Source organism: Tinamus guttatus, unplaced genomic scaffold (genome assembly GCF_059628265.1).
Source record: "Tinamus guttatus ecotype Peru unplaced genomic scaffold, ASM5962826v1 Tinamus_guttatus_pri_ptg000293l, whole genome shotgun sequence".
NCBI classification, from domain to species: domain Eukaryota; kingdom Metazoa; phylum Chordata; class Aves; order Tinamiformes; family Tinamidae; genus Tinamus; species Tinamus guttatus.
Window position 1 is genome coordinate 450,512 of NW_028288827.1, and position 16,959 is coordinate 467,470.

General features: G+C 47.7%; 1 protein-coding gene across 1 annotated transcript; it reads left to right on the plus strand.

Annotated features, from left to right (window-relative positions):
- The first annotated feature begins 4,322 nt into the window (after positions 1-4,322).
- On the plus strand, positions 4,323-16,485 carry LOC104575609 (tetraspanin-36). Its single transcript, XM_010222947.2, has 7 exons — positions 4,323-4,422; positions 12,151-12,342; positions 12,884-12,958; positions 13,405-13,500; positions 13,909-14,061; positions 14,836-14,919; positions 16,340-16,485. The coding sequence occupies exons 1-7, from the start codon at positions 4,363-4,365 to the stop codon at positions 16,424-16,426; spliced, it is 747 nt and encodes a 248-aa protein (XP_010221249.2). The 5' UTR covers positions 4,323-4,362; the 3' UTR covers positions 16,427-16,485.
- The last annotated feature ends 474 nt before the right edge of the window (positions 16,486-16,959 follow it).

Below are 16,959 nucleotides of genomic sequence, written 5' to 3' on the forward strand. Positions count from 1 at the left end.
AACAACTCCAAATATAAATAAATAAATAGGTAGATTAAAAATAAATACATAAATAAATAAAACACGTTTCGTGACTGGGAGCTTACTTCACCTGAGGTGAAGGACACGTTAGCTGCCGCGCCAAGGCGGGTGCCGGTCACAGCACAGTTCTCCGGCAGGTCCTCGGCTGGGGAGAAGGCAGCACCACATGGTGACCTAAAGCGACTTGGAAAAGTGGAGCCTCTTTTATTTAAGAGCAAAGGCTGTGGTGTTGTCTAGCACTTTTTTTTTTTTTTTTTTTTGACTGCTAGGAAGGAAAATCCAGCCAAGGACAGTGGGGCCTTTCTGCTCCTCCAGGAAGTAAATGAGGTTGATTGGTATCAACTGATGAACAGTTCCTCTTTTTTTTTTTTTAAATATACAAAGGAAACTTTTCACTTCTAATCCCTCCAGTGGAATAACTGAGGAATAGTGAAGGAACCCAAGTCATCCGCATCCCTCATAAAAGACAAAACATACCCTGGAGTGGCTCTTTGTTCCTATTCTGCGGCATTGCGGTTTGCCAGCCCTTGAACACATCGTTGTCGTCCTTCCGTGGGATCAAAAGTCCTTCTCGCCTCATCCGTGCTCCGGGCTTCCCAGGCTCCAAGAGGTCCAGATTTCTTCCCGATTCTGAATTCCCCTGGGGTTTCCTCACCCATCCCACTTCAAACCATCCCAGGTTCTTCCCGGCGCTCTCCCTTTTCATCCTGCATGCCGATGGCTTCAGGCCGTCTTTGAAACACATGCTTAAGGAAATCATGACTCCTGCACTCTCCTGGGTGCTTTTATTCATTTATTTTAAAGGAATTGCTGTCCGGCCAGATCCACATGATCAAAATCCACATGTTCAAAGTGAGTCAGAAATGGAGAAAGCCACATAAACACGTCTCCATCGACACACAGTGCACGAGTAGCAGGGATCAGAGCTTTCACTACAGTCCAAATTTCAGGCACAAGGGGAAGACAAAACCCTTCTTTCTCTCGAAACGACCATCAGACATGCCAGGCCAGACACAAGGCTGTGAATTTACTGACTGGGTAAGGAGCCAGCCAAGGGGACAGATCTGCACTAGGCCATGGATGGTGCTGTCACCTGCGTGCAGGGGTCACACTTGGTGGCTCTGTCTAAAATGTAGTGGTGCAAAGGCTGGAGTCCTTCCTCGACTGCTTCTGAGAAAGGCCCTATGAGATAAACACTTCTTTTTAACCACAGCCAGCCTGTCTGAAGGTAGTGAAATAGCTGCTCTTGGTGCTCACTAGCAAGCAGGAATGAGGTTATTCTCCTTGCCTTCCCTTGGCCTTGGAAGAGCAAAGAGAGACCACAGAAAGGGGACACAGCATGAAGAAAGGGTGTTTAAGCTCAGTATTGGAAGATTAGCATGAAGACACAGAATCCCAGAATGGCTGCGGTTGGAAGGGACCTCCAGAGATCATCCAGTCCAACCCCTGCTCCAGCAGGGACACCCAGAGCAGGGGCACAGGGTGGCATCCAGGCGGGTTTGCAGATCTCCAGAGAAGGAGCCTCCACAGCCTCTCTGGGCAGCCTGTGCCAGGGCTCAGGCACCCTCACACCAAAGAAGTTCTTCCTCACATGGAGGTGGAACTGCCTGGGGTTCAGCTTGTCCCCGTTACCCCTTGTCCTGTCACCGGCCACCACAGAGAAGAGCCTGGCCCCATCCTCCCTACATTCTCCCCTCAGGTACTTGAACATGTTGCTCAGATCCCTCTCAGCCTTCTCTTCTCCAGGCTGAACAGGCCCCGCTCGCTCAGTCTCTCCTCACACGACAGATGCTCCAGTCCCTCCATCACCTTCGTGGCCCTGCGCTGGCCCCTCTCGAGCAGCTCCAGGTCCCTCTTGTCCTGGGGAGCCCAGAGCTGCCCCCGATGCTCCAGGTGCCTCCCCAGGGCTGAGCAGAGGGGCAGGATCCCCTCCCTGGCCCTGCTGGCACCGCTCCTGCTGCTGCAGCCAGGAGCCCATGGGCCTCCTTGGCCATGAGGGCACGTTGCTGCCTCATGGGGAACCTGTTATCAACCAGGACTCCCAAATCCCTCTCTGCAGAGCTGCTTTCCAGCAGGTCAACCCCTAGTCGGTACTGGACATCGAGTGGCTGCCCAGGGCTGCTTCAGTTTGGTGGCTCCGGCCACTGAAACTGGCAGCTGGGTCCAACGGGCTGCCCGCCTGAGGGCTGAGTGGCCAACGCTCTGCTCCGCAAAGGTCTCCTCCTTCTCATCCCCTCATGCCCCAGCTTGGAGAAGGCCCCATCCTCTTGCCCCATGTCTCTATTCTATTCCCCAAGTCTCAGCTGTGGGACCACTTGTTCTTATTTTTTCTAAGAAGTGCACTGGGAAACCAAGGTACCCTCACAAGCACGGCTCAGCATGGGATGCTCTTGACCGTGCTGCAGTAACAGCTACTGGATGTGTCCACGCAGTGTCAAATACACGCTATAGGGCCCAATGTACAGGTTTAAGAAAGCAAACCAAATTCTGTGTATAGTGAGGTGGCAAAGGTTTAAAATGCAAACCCGCATGCATGAGCGTGCTGCTGTATGAGGTGCCATGGGGAGCTGCGTGCCGGAAAGTGGTGCCCCAATGCAGAGGCCTGGGCTTGCGAGTTAAATTCCGTGTAGGAGTAACTTCCCTACTTAAGAAAAAAAAAAAAAGGAAAGTGTGAGTAATTGTTGCTGTAAAGTGTATGTTTTTTTTACAAGGGGATCAAAAGTTGAGTCCGCCAAGGCAGATGGGACAGCTAAGGAGGAACTGAAAGAATTTTGAAAGGTCCTGTGTGCCTGCCTACTTTTGGCTAAACCAGTGATTTACACTGAGCTCCAGTGGCTTCAGCTAAAGAGCTGCCTTTGCTGCCTTCCACTTTTCCTTTCAATTTTTTTTTCTATACAATTATTTCAGAGATTTAAGTTTTTAAACGGTCCGGAGAAATAAAACCACGTGCTGCTGCAGATGCGTGTGCCGTCACACGTTAATCACAGGAGCTGATCTGCCGCCCCCGCCGCGTTGCAACAGGCAGCGGGTGCCCTCGCACCACGAGTCACCACAGCGTCACTGCACGGGGGGGAACGCAGGTCCCTTTCCATAAAATAAAGTAAAATAAAATAAAATAAAATAAAATAAAATAAAATAAAATAAAATAAAATAAAATAAAATAAAATAAAATAAAAAACTGATTCAATTAACTCCAGTTCCTCCAAAACAACAAGGAGCATGGGATATTGGAATAAGCATCTGGGAAGTCATTCAGAAGCAACTAGAAGAAAATACGGAGATGAGTAACAGCAGTGTGGCAGGGGGAAATGGAAATTCCTGCAGGGAGAGTGTCCATAAGGTCCTGAGCACTCATAGGAAAGGTCTGCACAGCAGGTCCAGTGCTGTAAGGACAAGGGCACCAGCGCTCACATATGTGGGCCGAAGATGGATAAGATGCAGAAGGAAGAGGAGAAGATGGAGAAGACAGAAAAGATGGAGAAGAAGATGGAAAAGCCATAGAAGATGGAGGAGATGGAGATGACAGGTGGCCAGGGGGGCGCGGGAAGGCAGCGGTTGTATCATTTAGACCATTGCGTCCTTGTTCCTGCTCCCTGGATTTCACTGCCGTGCCTCCTAATGAAGGAAAGTTTAATTCCAGATTGAAAACACACTCTTCTGGCAGTACCAGAACCTAGTGACGTCCCTGGAGCCGACGACCGGGGCTTCCAGGAGGAAAGCCAAATAAATAAATGAGCAGATAAATTAAATAAATAGATAAAATAGTTTCTCTGGTAATTATCCTTGGCTTTTCCACAGGTCCCGCGGATTCGGGGCGGTCCGGAGCGGTTCGGGGCGGCCAGGGGGCGGTTCGGAGTGGCTGGGGGGTGGGTTCGGGGCGGTTCGGAGAGACTCGGGGAGGCTCGGGGATGTCCAGGGCGGTCCGGTGGCTGTTCGGAACGGCTCGGGGCGGTTCGGGGGCGACTCGGGGCGGTTCGGGGGTCGGGAGCGGCTCGGGGCGGTTCGGGGCGGTCTGGGGAGGTCCGGAGAGGCTCGGGGGCGGTCCGGAGCGGCTCGGGGCCGTTCGGGGGTGGCTCGGGGGCGGCTCGGGGCGGCTCGGGGACGGCTCGGGGCGGTTCGGGGACGGCTCGGGGCGGTTCGGGGACGGCTCGGGGCGGTTCGGGGGCGGCTCGGTGGCGGCTCGGGGAAGTTCGGGGCGGCTCGGGGCCGTTCGGGGGCGGCTCGGGGCGGTTCGGATCGGCTCGGGGGCGGATCGGAGCGGCTCGGGGCGGTCCGGGGCGGCCTCACGAGGGAGCCAGCGCTTTGACCCGCCAGCCACGGCAGGAGCGGCGCTCCCGCGACATGGACTGCGGCGTGATCACGTCCAAGACGGTGCTGGTGCTGCTGAGCGTCGCCTTCTGGGTACCGAGCGGGACGACGTGACCGATGGAGGGGGGAAAAACCGGGGTTCGGCTGCGGGAGAAACCGGGGTTCGGCTACGGGAGGGGATGTGCGGAGCATCCCCCGCTTTCTGGTTAACCGGAGTGTCCAGGAGAGGAGTTGGTCGAGCTTTGGCTGTACCCATGTGCAGACGAACATGATTCATGTCTATGTGAAATCCCTACCCGTGTGTATATATCTATTTATCTATATATACACACGTTATCTATATATACACTTGCGTTCTGTTTGTAAGCTCGTGAGAAAAGAAAAACTAAGTTGCAGTGTGCGTTTTGGGGTTTTTTGGAGGATATCTGTGCTGTTTTTACTGGCACTTACCAGTCGAGGTGCCGGGGAAGTACCTCAGCTTCCAGGCAAGTCGCGTTTTGGGGAGGAATTTGGGTCCAGCTGCTGTGAGGTGAGCACAGCCGGTGGCTTTTCTTAAAATTCAGCTTAAAAGCAGCCAGAAAGTGTGGGGGCTTGTGCTTTTCGGTGCAATCCTTTGCTGTTTTGGAAGGAGTTGCTGGGACGTGAACACCAAAGTGAAGTTAAATCAGCCCAAATGCGACGTGCTGCTGCTGCAGAGGAGGGTTTTTCCCTGGGTTTTCCAGTGCTCCAGTGCCCGGGAATGGCAGAGTTAACCCAATATTTCCCAGGAAAAGGCTTTTTGCACCCTTGTGGCATGGTTTCCATGCGGGAAAGGGAAGGGAAGCGGGTTTGGGGCTGGCGAAGGGCAGCCTCATGTGACTGTGACTGGCGGCCGGACACAACGGGCCGCCCTTGTTCTGACAAAATTAACCTTGGACTTTTCCACGGTGGGGGGAATTTTGCGTAATCCGCTAAAAAATAGGTGAGAAGGGACGAGCGGGCGCTGGAAGTGGGTTGGCAAGTGGGAGTTGCTGGCGTGGGGGTGCTGGGGAGAAGCAAGGAAGTAAAATTTCTGCAAAGTGATAAAAAACGGTGTTTTCACAGAGGGTCAGAGTTTGTGTTGGCCACCGCGTGGGCGACTGACGCTCCTCTGACTTGCAGGCTTTGGGGCTTACAGCGCAGTGTGTGTTTCTTCTCCTTGGATTCAAGGGGATTTACGGATTTGAGGTTTTACAGTGTCTTTCTTCCCCTTGGAGTCCAAGGGGATTTACAGATTTGAGGTTTTACAGCATGTTTCTTCCCCTCGGGCTCAGAGGGTGCTGCTGTGCAGGGGGACAGCACGCAGGTCACCCCGCTGTGCCTCCTGTGTGGGTGTTTATCACAACTTACTGCATTTTCCAAAAATCTTCTTTATATCAATAGCGTGAATGGTGCGGGAGGTTGAACTTGTAGCTGTGTGCGTAGTAATGTGAGCTCTTGTGTGTTTGTCACATGCTGTTATTGAAAGTGCTGGGAGAGGGACCCCAGAGCACCTCGCACCCAGAGCCTCAGACAGGAATTAGATGGGTCGAGGACACCTCAGATTTACATCATTGCTAGTGCCGGGCTTTATTTTATTTCTTTATATCAAACTACAGCTTTATGGCCTCCTAGAAACATCTCTGGTACTTTCTGCCTCAACAGAACTCTCCAGTCTTGACTGCTGGATCATCCAGCTCTGGATAATGAGCAATTTCTTCTCCTGCATGTTTGCAAGCCCTGAATTTGGGCTGACCCAGATCAGGCCCGTCTCCTGCTAGGCAAAGCACCCCGGGGTCAGCGCCTGGATGCTGCAGCAACCCTTACGCGCTCCGACGCAGACCGCAGAACCAGGAATTCAGGTTCCAGCAGGGCGGGGAAGGAGGAACTGCCTCTTTGGCACTTCCAGAGCGTATTTATGTGTGACAGGTGGGCCTCTGCATGCAAGGCTCTAGATCGTTATCAGAATACGAGACTCACACGGAGTGTTTGTAGTTTGCTTTTCTCTGAGCAGTAATTCCGGCTTGGGCATTGTATGTTGCCTCGCTTGGAAATGATTATGGGAAATATTTCATCTTCTGTTAGGGCAGTTACGGTGTTCTGACAGCAGTTATTGCTTAGAAATGCCATTAAAAATAAATAGTTGGTCTCCGGAAGTTGGGTTTTCTGAGACTTCGTGTATTTTCGTTTCTTGCGTTTCTCTCCCCGCTTGCAGTCAGGAGCAATTCATCTCACTGAGCCGCAGCCACCAAAAAGGATACGGTGTCAGCAGGTTATCTGGACTGCCTCCATGTTCAAACACTTTCCATTCGTGATGGAAAATGTGGGCTCTGTGCCTCCCTCTCGGCTGAACTGGATGCATATTTGGAGCCAGGTGCCTCTTCTGATTCAGGAAAAGAAGGTGGGAAGAGGAGGTGGTGGAGCCCTTCCTGCTGCGACCTGCAAGCGGAGCATGTGCCTTCCTGCCCTGCTCCGTCCTGCTCCCGATCTTCCTCCTCTTCCCACCCTTGGGGAGAGGAAGGAGGGGAGATTAAGAGGCTCCTGCCGCAGGGCAGGGGCTAAGGCAATGTTTGCCAGAGTGTCTGTCATCTCCATTTGTGCTTAATCTACCCTTTTTGGTTCATCCAAGACTAAAGTCCGCTCATTTTCAGCCTCCCAGTGGCCTGCTGAGTGATCTGGGGTGGCATGCTGGAAGATCAAGCAATGGCGGTGTTGATTCCATGTTACTTTTCAGTCATTTTTAGTAACTGGAAGGGATAAAAGTGTCATTTCCTGCAGCCCTGAATGGTTTGAAGTCACTCTCGCCACTTACAGGTGGTTTGGGAATGTTCGCCATGAAGATAGAGATGAATGCAGGGGGGGATTCTTAAATACCAGATCCTCAGGTATGGGCTCAGAAGGATATTTTTAAGGGAGGTGGTTTTCTCTAAAGTGTCACTGCAGGTCAGGGAGTCTGAGATCTGTAAGTTCCCACATGTTTTAAATGTCTTTGCCCAAAACCACAAAGCAGAAGTTAGCAGACTACACGTTTGCCCCACTCTGAATCCCAGGGTCCGCTGTAGAAAGACCCTGATAAACCAGAATCATCAGCGACTTTCCTGTTTTGTCACTCCTCTGCAAGAAGGTGAGGGCTCGAGGATGCTTTTTATCCAGGTTTGCAAGTAGGGAGATGAAAGTCACCGGATCTGTGGCTGGTTCAGAGGTCTCTTGCAATCCCAGGAGCTCAAAACTGACCTCTGCTTTTCCTAATATTCCTAGGAAAGGTGCTGCTGGCACCATGGATGCCAAGTTAGGCTAGGAAGGACCTGGAATTGTGGCAGAGACCAGACATGGGAAGAGTAAAACCTGCAGTACCCTGGAACAGGGAGACACAGGAAGGGCCTCCCTTCTTGCCATGTATGCTGGTTGTTTTGGGGTAAGAAAATTGGTTATTCTGAGGCTGCGCAAACCCTTTTGAGCAAATTATAAATGTGAAATATTTGGAGAAAAGTTGATAGCTTTCCAGCAAATGTAATTGCGGGGTGCGGAGAGGCAACGTGCGCACTGGGCAGGCCATATGTTTTCACCGAGATCCCTGTCAGGCAAAGGTAGCATGAAGGGAAAAGTGGCTTTCAAGTCTTCCTATCAGCCAAAACGCTGCACTGAGGTGTCCTGCAGTGAGGAAGTGCGAGGGGATGGTTTGAAAATGTTTTGTGTCTACAGCGATACATCGTTTTTCCACTATTTACCATATTTTTCTATGCTCATGGAAAGTGTCAACAATACAGAAAAAGGAGCTGAATCAATCCAAGTTATGCTCTCAGGTAGATACTTTCAATGCACTTGAATTAAACCCTTCTATGTTTGCAAAACTATTCTTTAATGCTCAGAATCACCTTTATTCTGGGAGTGCTTCTCCCATTCTTAAACTGTGCCTACAATTTACCTTGTTTTTGCATCTTTGGGCAGTGCAGAGTCCCAGACGGGACTGGGGAGCCTGAAAACAGAACCACTTTCCACCATGACCAGTAAAACCTACAACTGGCCCTGTTAGCAGTCCTTGATATCAAATCAGCACTCCGAAATGGGAGGATACTGGGGCAAACCTTTATAAAAGACAAAGAGCCCTTAGAATAAACACCACCTTTTTATAACTTTCAACTTGACTAGTAACTTTGACTCCATAGCTCTGTTGCATTCAGATAATGCGGGAAAAAGAAACCTGCGCTCATGAATGCAAACAAACAAATGAAAACCCTGTTTCCCTTCATTGCACAAGGTCAAATTACTTACGCAGCCTAAGAAGGGAAAGTGGAAGAGTTTCTGTCCTGCCCCACTGTGAGATGCAAATGTCACTATTTTTAATTATTATTTTTTTCTTTCTCCTGTCCAACCCCAAGCCCTCCCGTTTCATAGGCTGGATTTAATAGTCACAGGCTTCCTTTTAGCTCAGCCCAGCAAGGGCTTCATCCTTTGCACTTAGATAATCCAGGGTCACTTTCGGGAAGAGGCGCGGAAGAGGAAACACGAGGGTTTCTGCATCAGCTCCTCAGGCAACGCAAGCGCTGTGGGCAGCCACGCAGAGCTGATCATGGCCGGAAATGGGGCTTTCTGACAAAATTTCCCGTTGCTCTGCTCATTTAAGGGAATTGTCGATGCTGTGAAAAATCTTTTTTTTTTTTTTTTTTTTTTTTTCAGATTAGACAGAAACTTGTTAAATCAATTCTACTTTGTACTCCTATTCTTGACTCAAGGTCTGGCGTCACCAGGGCAGACAGACAGGTCCTCTTGTACTTCTCTGGAGAGATTTTGTTTTCATTTTAGGGATGGACTGGCAGGTTTTGCAATGTTAGAGAAAATCCCTCCCCCAGATTTTGAGTATTCTCTGAAGTGTGGGAAAAGCTTTGGACGGAAAATGTGGAGATTGACATCCCGAAATGTTTTTCTCCTTTTACAGTTTCATGCTGGGATTTGCTGGCAAAAATTAAAACAAGCAGCCTTCTCTGTTTCGTATCCAAAATCTTCTCTTTGATTTAAAATATGGGGGTGAAGTCTTGGGTGTATCTAAGTTTGTGGAGAAAAACCTGGACTTGCCTTAGGCCAAATCTTCACTCATTATCTTTTATTTTCACATCTTTAGGCTTCCTTTTTTTCCTGCTTGGAAGCAAAAGTTCTCAAGTTATACTAGAGTCCTTTTTGGCCCTGTTTCCTGTCCAACTGGCGCACAGGTCGTCCTGGATGTTGCAACAAAATTCGCGGAATGGCCTGTCTGTGCTTGCATTGGTAAAGTCAAAAGAAGAACTTCCCGCCAGCTCCGTGAAGTTGTCTCCTTGTCATGGAGCTCTGCTGCGGCTTGAATGAATTGGCTCCTCCATGAGGTTGTTTTTAATTTGTGGCAGCCCTTAACCAGCAACACAGGTTTGCCCAGTGGCCGGGGCTCGCGGTTCACCTGCCTTTAGCACCTCCTGTGCAGGTTTCCTCTGCGGTTGGTGGAGATTGCATTAAAAACGGGTGGAAAACAGGATATCAGATACCGGGGAGAAGCAGAGAACACCCCTGTTACCTAAATCACTTGCAGAAACCTAGTGGAAGTGTCAGAGGTTCTGACCTGTCCCTGCGTGGGTCTCTGTCTTACAATGTGAAGTGATGCAGAGGGTTTGGGATTTGCTGTCCTGGCATGTGCTGCAGAAGTGCAAAACTACTTGCAAAGGCGCTAGCAGTAGAGTGACACGAAACACTGGGGCTTGAAACTGTAAATGTGACAAGCTGACTGGATTCACTGATGCTTTGCACTTTAACTAAGCCACATGGCTGTTCCATTTAGATGTGATGCCCCTGCACTCACCAGGAACAGGATTCCTGCCTTTGCGCTCTGTCCTACCTGCCCCGCACTAGCTATGGTCTCCACAGTTTCGTTCTGCCAGGATTTTGCCTTTCTCCATCGTGAGCCTTTCCGAGGCTCTCTCCGAGCAGTGGGTGCCCAACCCCACTGCTCGGTGGCACTGCCCAAAGTCTGTCCATGTCCCCAGGGAAAAACCTGCTTATTAGTAGCTGCGCGGGCCGCGGCGCTCGTCTCGAGCGTGCGCGTGCCTGCAGTCGCGCACGTGCAGGCGGCCTCGCGCGGCCTCACCGCGCTGCGGCGGGGCACATGCCTCCGAGGGCGTGATCCAGGCGGAAAATTTCAAGCCGTAGCTTCTCTTTGCGCTAGGTTTGCAGTGATGGCAGCAGCAAGGAGACCGAAGGCTGGAGGCGCATTGCCATCGCGTTGGGATATGAGCGCTGCGGCTGGGACACCGCCGTGGTGCATTCGTATTCCCCGGGCAGGATTATTTCTTGGCATGTAGAATCACAGAATGCTGAAGGTTGGAAGGGACCTCTAGAGATCGTCTAGTCCAACCCCTGTGCACACGCAGGGTCACCTAGAGCACCTGGCACAGGACTGCGTCCAAGCGGGTTTGAAGATCTCCAGAGAAGGAGACTCCACAACCGATCTGGGCAGCCTGTTCCAGTGCTCTGTCACCCTCACTGTCAAGAAACTTTCCTTAAGTTCCTGTGAAACATTTGGTGCTTCGGTTTCTGGCTGTTTCCTAAAACATACACCAGTCTTTTCTGAAATTTTCAGAAATATGCTTTTTCCTTCTGAATTTTGGAGAAAAGACTTTACTCAGATGAATTTGGTAGACTTTGCGTGGATGAACTTGGTAGACTAACTTTTTTAATCTTAACACCCATTTCAAATAAAATGGATCTTTTAGTGCAGCAGGTGGGAGATGGTAACCTTTTCTTTCAGATGAAGGATGCTGAAATAAAGAGCAGGATCTTACATGAGACGTGATAAATGACTTTATGGGTTAGCTTGGTCCTGGTTGCATCACTCAGTGCATCTCATTCCAGTAATTTTTAGTCCAGACAGTGTCCAGGAATGGTGGGTGTGGATGAAGGATGTGTCCCGCTCCAGAGATAATTAAGAGCAGGCACCAGACCTGGCCGCAGGGAAGGAGCCAAAGATGGTAAAGGAATTAGCAAGGTCTAGCTCCAGTGTGAGGAGTGTTGGATTTAATTAAAACATACCATGCTGGGAGAAGTAAGGAACAGCTTGTAGGCTGCATGATGAAATCCAGTTGCAGCCTGTTGAAAACAGGCTGGTTTCTGTCCTCCAAGTTTCCAGCAGGTGGGTATGGCCACTGACCTGGTTTTTACAGGTCCCGTCTTGGGCTGATGCATCACAGAGGGTGGATTGACTGCAACTCGCAGGAGGTTTTTAATGCCACCGCCGAGGCTTTGGCTGGGCGTTGTGGAGCCTTTTGGTGTCATTTCCAGGGCTGGGGCCAGTTTTGTGGATAAAACCCTTCAGTCTCCACGGCTGCTCATGGGGCATCGGTTGCCAAGCCACCATGCTCATATGTTGGCCTACAGAAGGTTGTGCTGGGATCAGGGACAGTTGTGAATATCCCTTTCCCCTCAAAGAAAGTCTAAGAATTAGAGTCTTCTGTAGTGAGCAGTAGACCAAGGATAGAGAAAACCAGTTATCTTGGTTGGCAGTGAACAGTCCCTCTCTTGCGCTCACATCCCACTGTGTCTTTGAGAGCTTCCAAGTACTCAAGAGGAGCACTGCTGAGAAGGCAGGAAGGATGAGGCTTTCTCCAAAGAATAAACCAAAAGCACAACCCTGGGGCCATCATCTTAGAAGTTAATTCCTCCAAATGTAGAATTGGACCGGGTGTTATTTCTAGACACATGCCTTCTTTTTCCCTAGATCTTTTCATCTGTAGCCATTATGCTATTACAAGAGAAAAGCTCAGGTTTATTTTTCAAATAACCGCAAGTAACTTCATTGCGTTTCAGGCAGCAGCAGCCGGTCTTAGCTATGTCGGGGGATACGTCATTAACACCTACAAGAGCTATGACAACTTCCTGCAAGATGAATACGCTCTCCTGCCAGCGGTGATCATTATTTGTGTTGCCATCGTCATGTTCATCATCGGCTTGATCGGCTGCTGTGCTACCCTCCGCGAGTCGCGGGTTGGGCTGGGGCTGGTAAGTCCTGCACGTTCCTGCATGTCCCTTTCCATCCCCTGTTGCATGGGGCACTGTTTTGGTGCATGAAGCTGCACATGAGGATGTTACTAGTCAGAAAAAATGGTAGAGCACTTCCCTTTTGTGGGAGCTACATGCTGCTGTGAGGCACTGATGGATCACGAGTGGGCTACAGGGTAAATTATTAGACTTTCACTCAAATTATTGTCGTTTCACTTGTGCAGACTAAAGCCCTCAGCCATTTATAGTTTTTGATGATTAATGTGGAGATGCCTCCAAAAAAGCCGACATCTCTATCTCTGGGGGAACGAGCCCATCGATATCCCAACGATACTGATCTTTTAGGGAGTCCAAGAGCTGGGAAGCGCTGGTCATCTTCATGGCTATGCAAGATAATCTCCTTTTTCTAATTACTTTTTGGAGGCTTTTTTAACTGGCGGTGCAACAGTGGCTAATGCAAACTTACTCATCATCATCCGTGCAAGTGGTGGGAAATGTGTCCTTGCTCTGTATCCTTACAGTCTCTTTCTTTGGATTTCAGTTCTTGGCCATTATCCTGATTATCTTTATTGCGGAAGTATCAGCTTTTGTCCTGGGATTTGTGTACAGGGAAAAGGTAAGAATTAGCATCTCTGTGCTAACGCAGAAGTGAAGGATACCTCCTGTGTTGTTGGAGCATTCTCCTGTATCCAGCTTTCTTGCCCTTCCTCCTCTATGCTGAAAACTGCAGGGCAAGTGGCTATTGTGGGGATGCAGAACGGGGAAGTCACTCCCAGGTGTGTGAATTGACACTTGTCTGGAACATGCTGAATACGTGAAGGGTCTGCAGGCATCACAACTGAGTTTAAGTTGGATTAAACAGATGTTGATGTTCACAAAGAGGGCTCTTAAGAACAGCCTATATCCAGGATGTTATATTCTGATTAAGTGCTACCCAGATGTTATCGAAAACTTCAAGTTTTTTTCTTTTAATTTTTGAGATACAGATCTTTTGCAGTTTCCTTTAGATAATATTCTGATCCCTTATGCTAACACAAAATGGATATTTTTCTCTGAAACTAGGTAAAAACCGATGTGCAGGATACAATGCGTTCAGTCTTTGAAAAGTATGATGGGAAAAATGCAGAGTCTACTGTCCTGAATTACTTGCAAGAACAGGTAAGAAAATCTTTAAATTCAGCAGAGAATTGTTTAGAAATTGCTCAGTTGGGCATTAAGCAGGGAATGTGGCCTAGGAGAGGGAAGAAAGGAGGGTTGGTATCCCAGAGCAGGAGCTTGGAGCACCTGGCTCTCCATGGGGTGCTCCCTGCTTTGCAGAATTGGCCTTTGGGGTCCTGATATGAAGTTCATGTAAATTAGTGACCTTGTTGACATGAGTGGCCTTGGGATCAGACATATGAATGAATGTGAATAACTTCATGAATGACTGTTGGCGAGAACACCGTGCTATAAACCAGAAAGATGGCAGCAGCTTTGCTCAGTATGGCCCAGAGAGGTTGAATTCAACACTAGCATTCACGTTCTTGTTGTAATCACACGTCCGTGTGGCTCTCTGGTGTCTGGCAGCTTCACTGCTGTGGCGTGAGGAACTACAGCGACTGGACAAGCACGCAGTGGTTTAACTCCACCGGTAACAACAGCGTCCCGCTGAGCTGCTGTAGGCAAGGCCTGAGCAACTGCACGGGGAGCCTGGATCAGCCACAGGAGCTCAACACCAAGGTGAGGGGGAAAGGAACCGCTTCTTATTTCCGTGTTACACTGGCCTGTGATGGTTCCCTGAACTAGCCGGAGCCAATGGGGAAAGCATTTTAGGCAGGATTTAGGGATGATTTCTTCTAATTCTTTCCAGCAGTTTGAATCCCAAACTCTCTTCTCCCACCGTGTTTTCCACTAGATAGTTTCCTTCTTGCATGTTTCCATAAAAGCACTGAGATAACCAAAGAGCTCCAGGTGTCTCCACAGGCTGTCTGCTGATGACAGTCCTCCCTTTGGAGCTGCTGCAGCAGCAACGTGACTAGCTCAGAGGGCTACGTGTGAGTGAGTCACTGTCTAGACCCTTCTGGAGTGAAGGAAGATGCTCTTTTAGGATGGCCTGTATTTAACCTGGAAAGTTGCATACTGAGTTCTCCAGCTTGGGGCACAAGCCCATAAATGGCCTCTTACAGACATCACTGGTGGTGCTGAGTTTGGGGTATTTCTTTGTGTAATAAGTGAACTGAGCCAGAGGAGATTGCTTGAAGCAGCAAATGTTAGTGAGTCACAGACTGTCAGTGCATCTCCCCAAGCAAGGGGAGAATGGCAAGCCACGAGCTCTGTAAAGCAGGAGGGGAAGCCATCAAGTCGGCAGTAGTTGATTAAACAGGCTCTACAAGGTCCTGCTTCCTATCAGAGACTGTAGTGTTTATTTTTCTTTTTATTTAAGAAAAATAAAAAAAACAAGCTGTTCGGCTGAATTATCCTTTGGGTTGTTTTCACTTCTTTCTCTCTTGGCAGGGCTGTGCAGGGGAGCTGGAATCTGGGCTGCAGAGTGTTCTCAGCTATGCAATGCTTGTAATCCTGGGATTTGCCATCGTAAAGGTACGGCTAAATGTTGCTATTTCTTCCCTCATGGAAAATAATACTGATCCTCACTGATGTCCTCTGGTGTTTTCTTCCACCATCTCCTTTCTCAGGCTATGAAGTAGACCCCATACTCTATTCCTTCCTTGTTTTCTTCCAGTTTTCTCATTTTTGTCTGCATGATGAGAAGGAGAGGAATACAAAAAATAGTAGAGGATTCGAAGTGGGAAATCTTTTTTTTTTTTTTTTTTGGTAGGAAAGATGGCCAGCTATGTGTGTTTAAAGGCCCAGATCTAAAAATCTATATTAAAACAATAACAAGTTTTCTAATACTTAACTGGGATTTTAAAAAGTACTCTTCAAAGTTTGCTCTTGGACACATGCCAGTCAATAGTCCTATGCTTGGAGACCTGGAATCAAAATGGTCAACAAATACAATCAGGAATGAAAAGGGCTGGACTGTTTATAGAATTGCAAGATATGAATTAAATGAAAAGAAGTAGGAAACCAAAACAAGTTGTCCTGTGGGTGAAAAACAGATTTTAAACGTCCTGACATAAAACTTTTAGTAACTGATAAAACCAAGAAATGTGTACACAGCTCTATGAAGATTTGCCCCATTTATTTCAGCTTGGTGGTTTGTCATTGTAACTTTTTGCCAAATGTTGTAACCTCATCCTTGTTCATAGAGTTGAATATTTAATAACAGCAAAATGCCTCTCCTTTGAGTATCTGTTTTTGGTAAAAGAGTGTCAGTACATTGAGCCAGTGTAGAACACTTGCTGTTTAGTATCCCATTCCTGAACTCAATGAAGAAGCAAAAATCTGCCTGCTTGGATGTCATCTCAGGATCAGGGACTTGACTTGGCTAAAGCTTCCATTTCTTAATTCTGGCCCAAGGAGAGAGGTTTGTTTTTGCTGCATTATATATCATAGTATGAATTTTAAATTACTCAGAAGTTTCCATCACTTCCCTTTCCTCTGTAAAATGATCAATTTTAAGTTCCCTTAAAGTCCCCTTCACACATCCCTTTTGTTATTTCTGTGATGAATCTTTCCACCACAATTTCCCCTCTGATCACCTCTTACGATTTCCCTGCTCTTTTATTTACCTATTTTATATACTTAAGTATTTAATAGAATTACATAGTAAGACCAGAATAGTCACATGCTTTTACTGAAATTACTCCCATGGTAAGATACCTAGAAATTAATGTACATGTGTAAATTAATGGGAGAATCTAGGAAAGAAAAATATGAGTTGGAACTATTATTTAAATGTGACATACAAAAAATCATTATCAAAGTATTTTTTTAATATGAAAGGCATGTCCTTGTTATGATGCTAAAAGTCTGATTAGGATTTAAGTATTGGATCTGAGGGATGAAATAGAAAGATGGAGCAAAGCTAAATCTCTGTGTGCTCTCTCTTTTGCAGTTCTTTGGCATGCTGAGCGTCTGCGTACTCACTTGCAAGAGAGAAGACACTGGATATCAGCCTCTTTACTCAGGGGTGTTTGCTTGATAAAACACAAAGATCACTTTTCTTTTCCTTCCCAATGATAAAATAGATTTCTAAAGATATATGTTAAAAGACAATTTATGACCTTTAAATATTTTATTTTATTTACATGAAACAGAAAGAACGGAGTGTTTCGATTTGGAAAAGTTTCTTGTGGGTGGTATGTGAAATGACACTCCATATTTAGTGCTGTATAGTAATTTATCCTGTTCATACACACTGCAACTTCCTGTAAAGTTAATTAAGGTTTGCATTTGTGACTTTTTTTTTAATGTACCAACAGATGGTGTGGTAGAGTACAGGAAGAAATCAACTTCTGAAGTTCCTTTCTGTATCCTAAAATATGCAAAGAGAAATATTATTTTTAATTACTAAATTGATTGAGAAAGCAGGAGGGATTCATTGACTGCACAAACACCAAATTCGCCTCATGACATGGTTAAACAGTAAAATAAATTCTTGGAATAGGTGGATTGAATACTCCCTATAATTCCAGAGAGCTAGGGTACATTTCACCCGTTTCTGGTGGTGTTTCT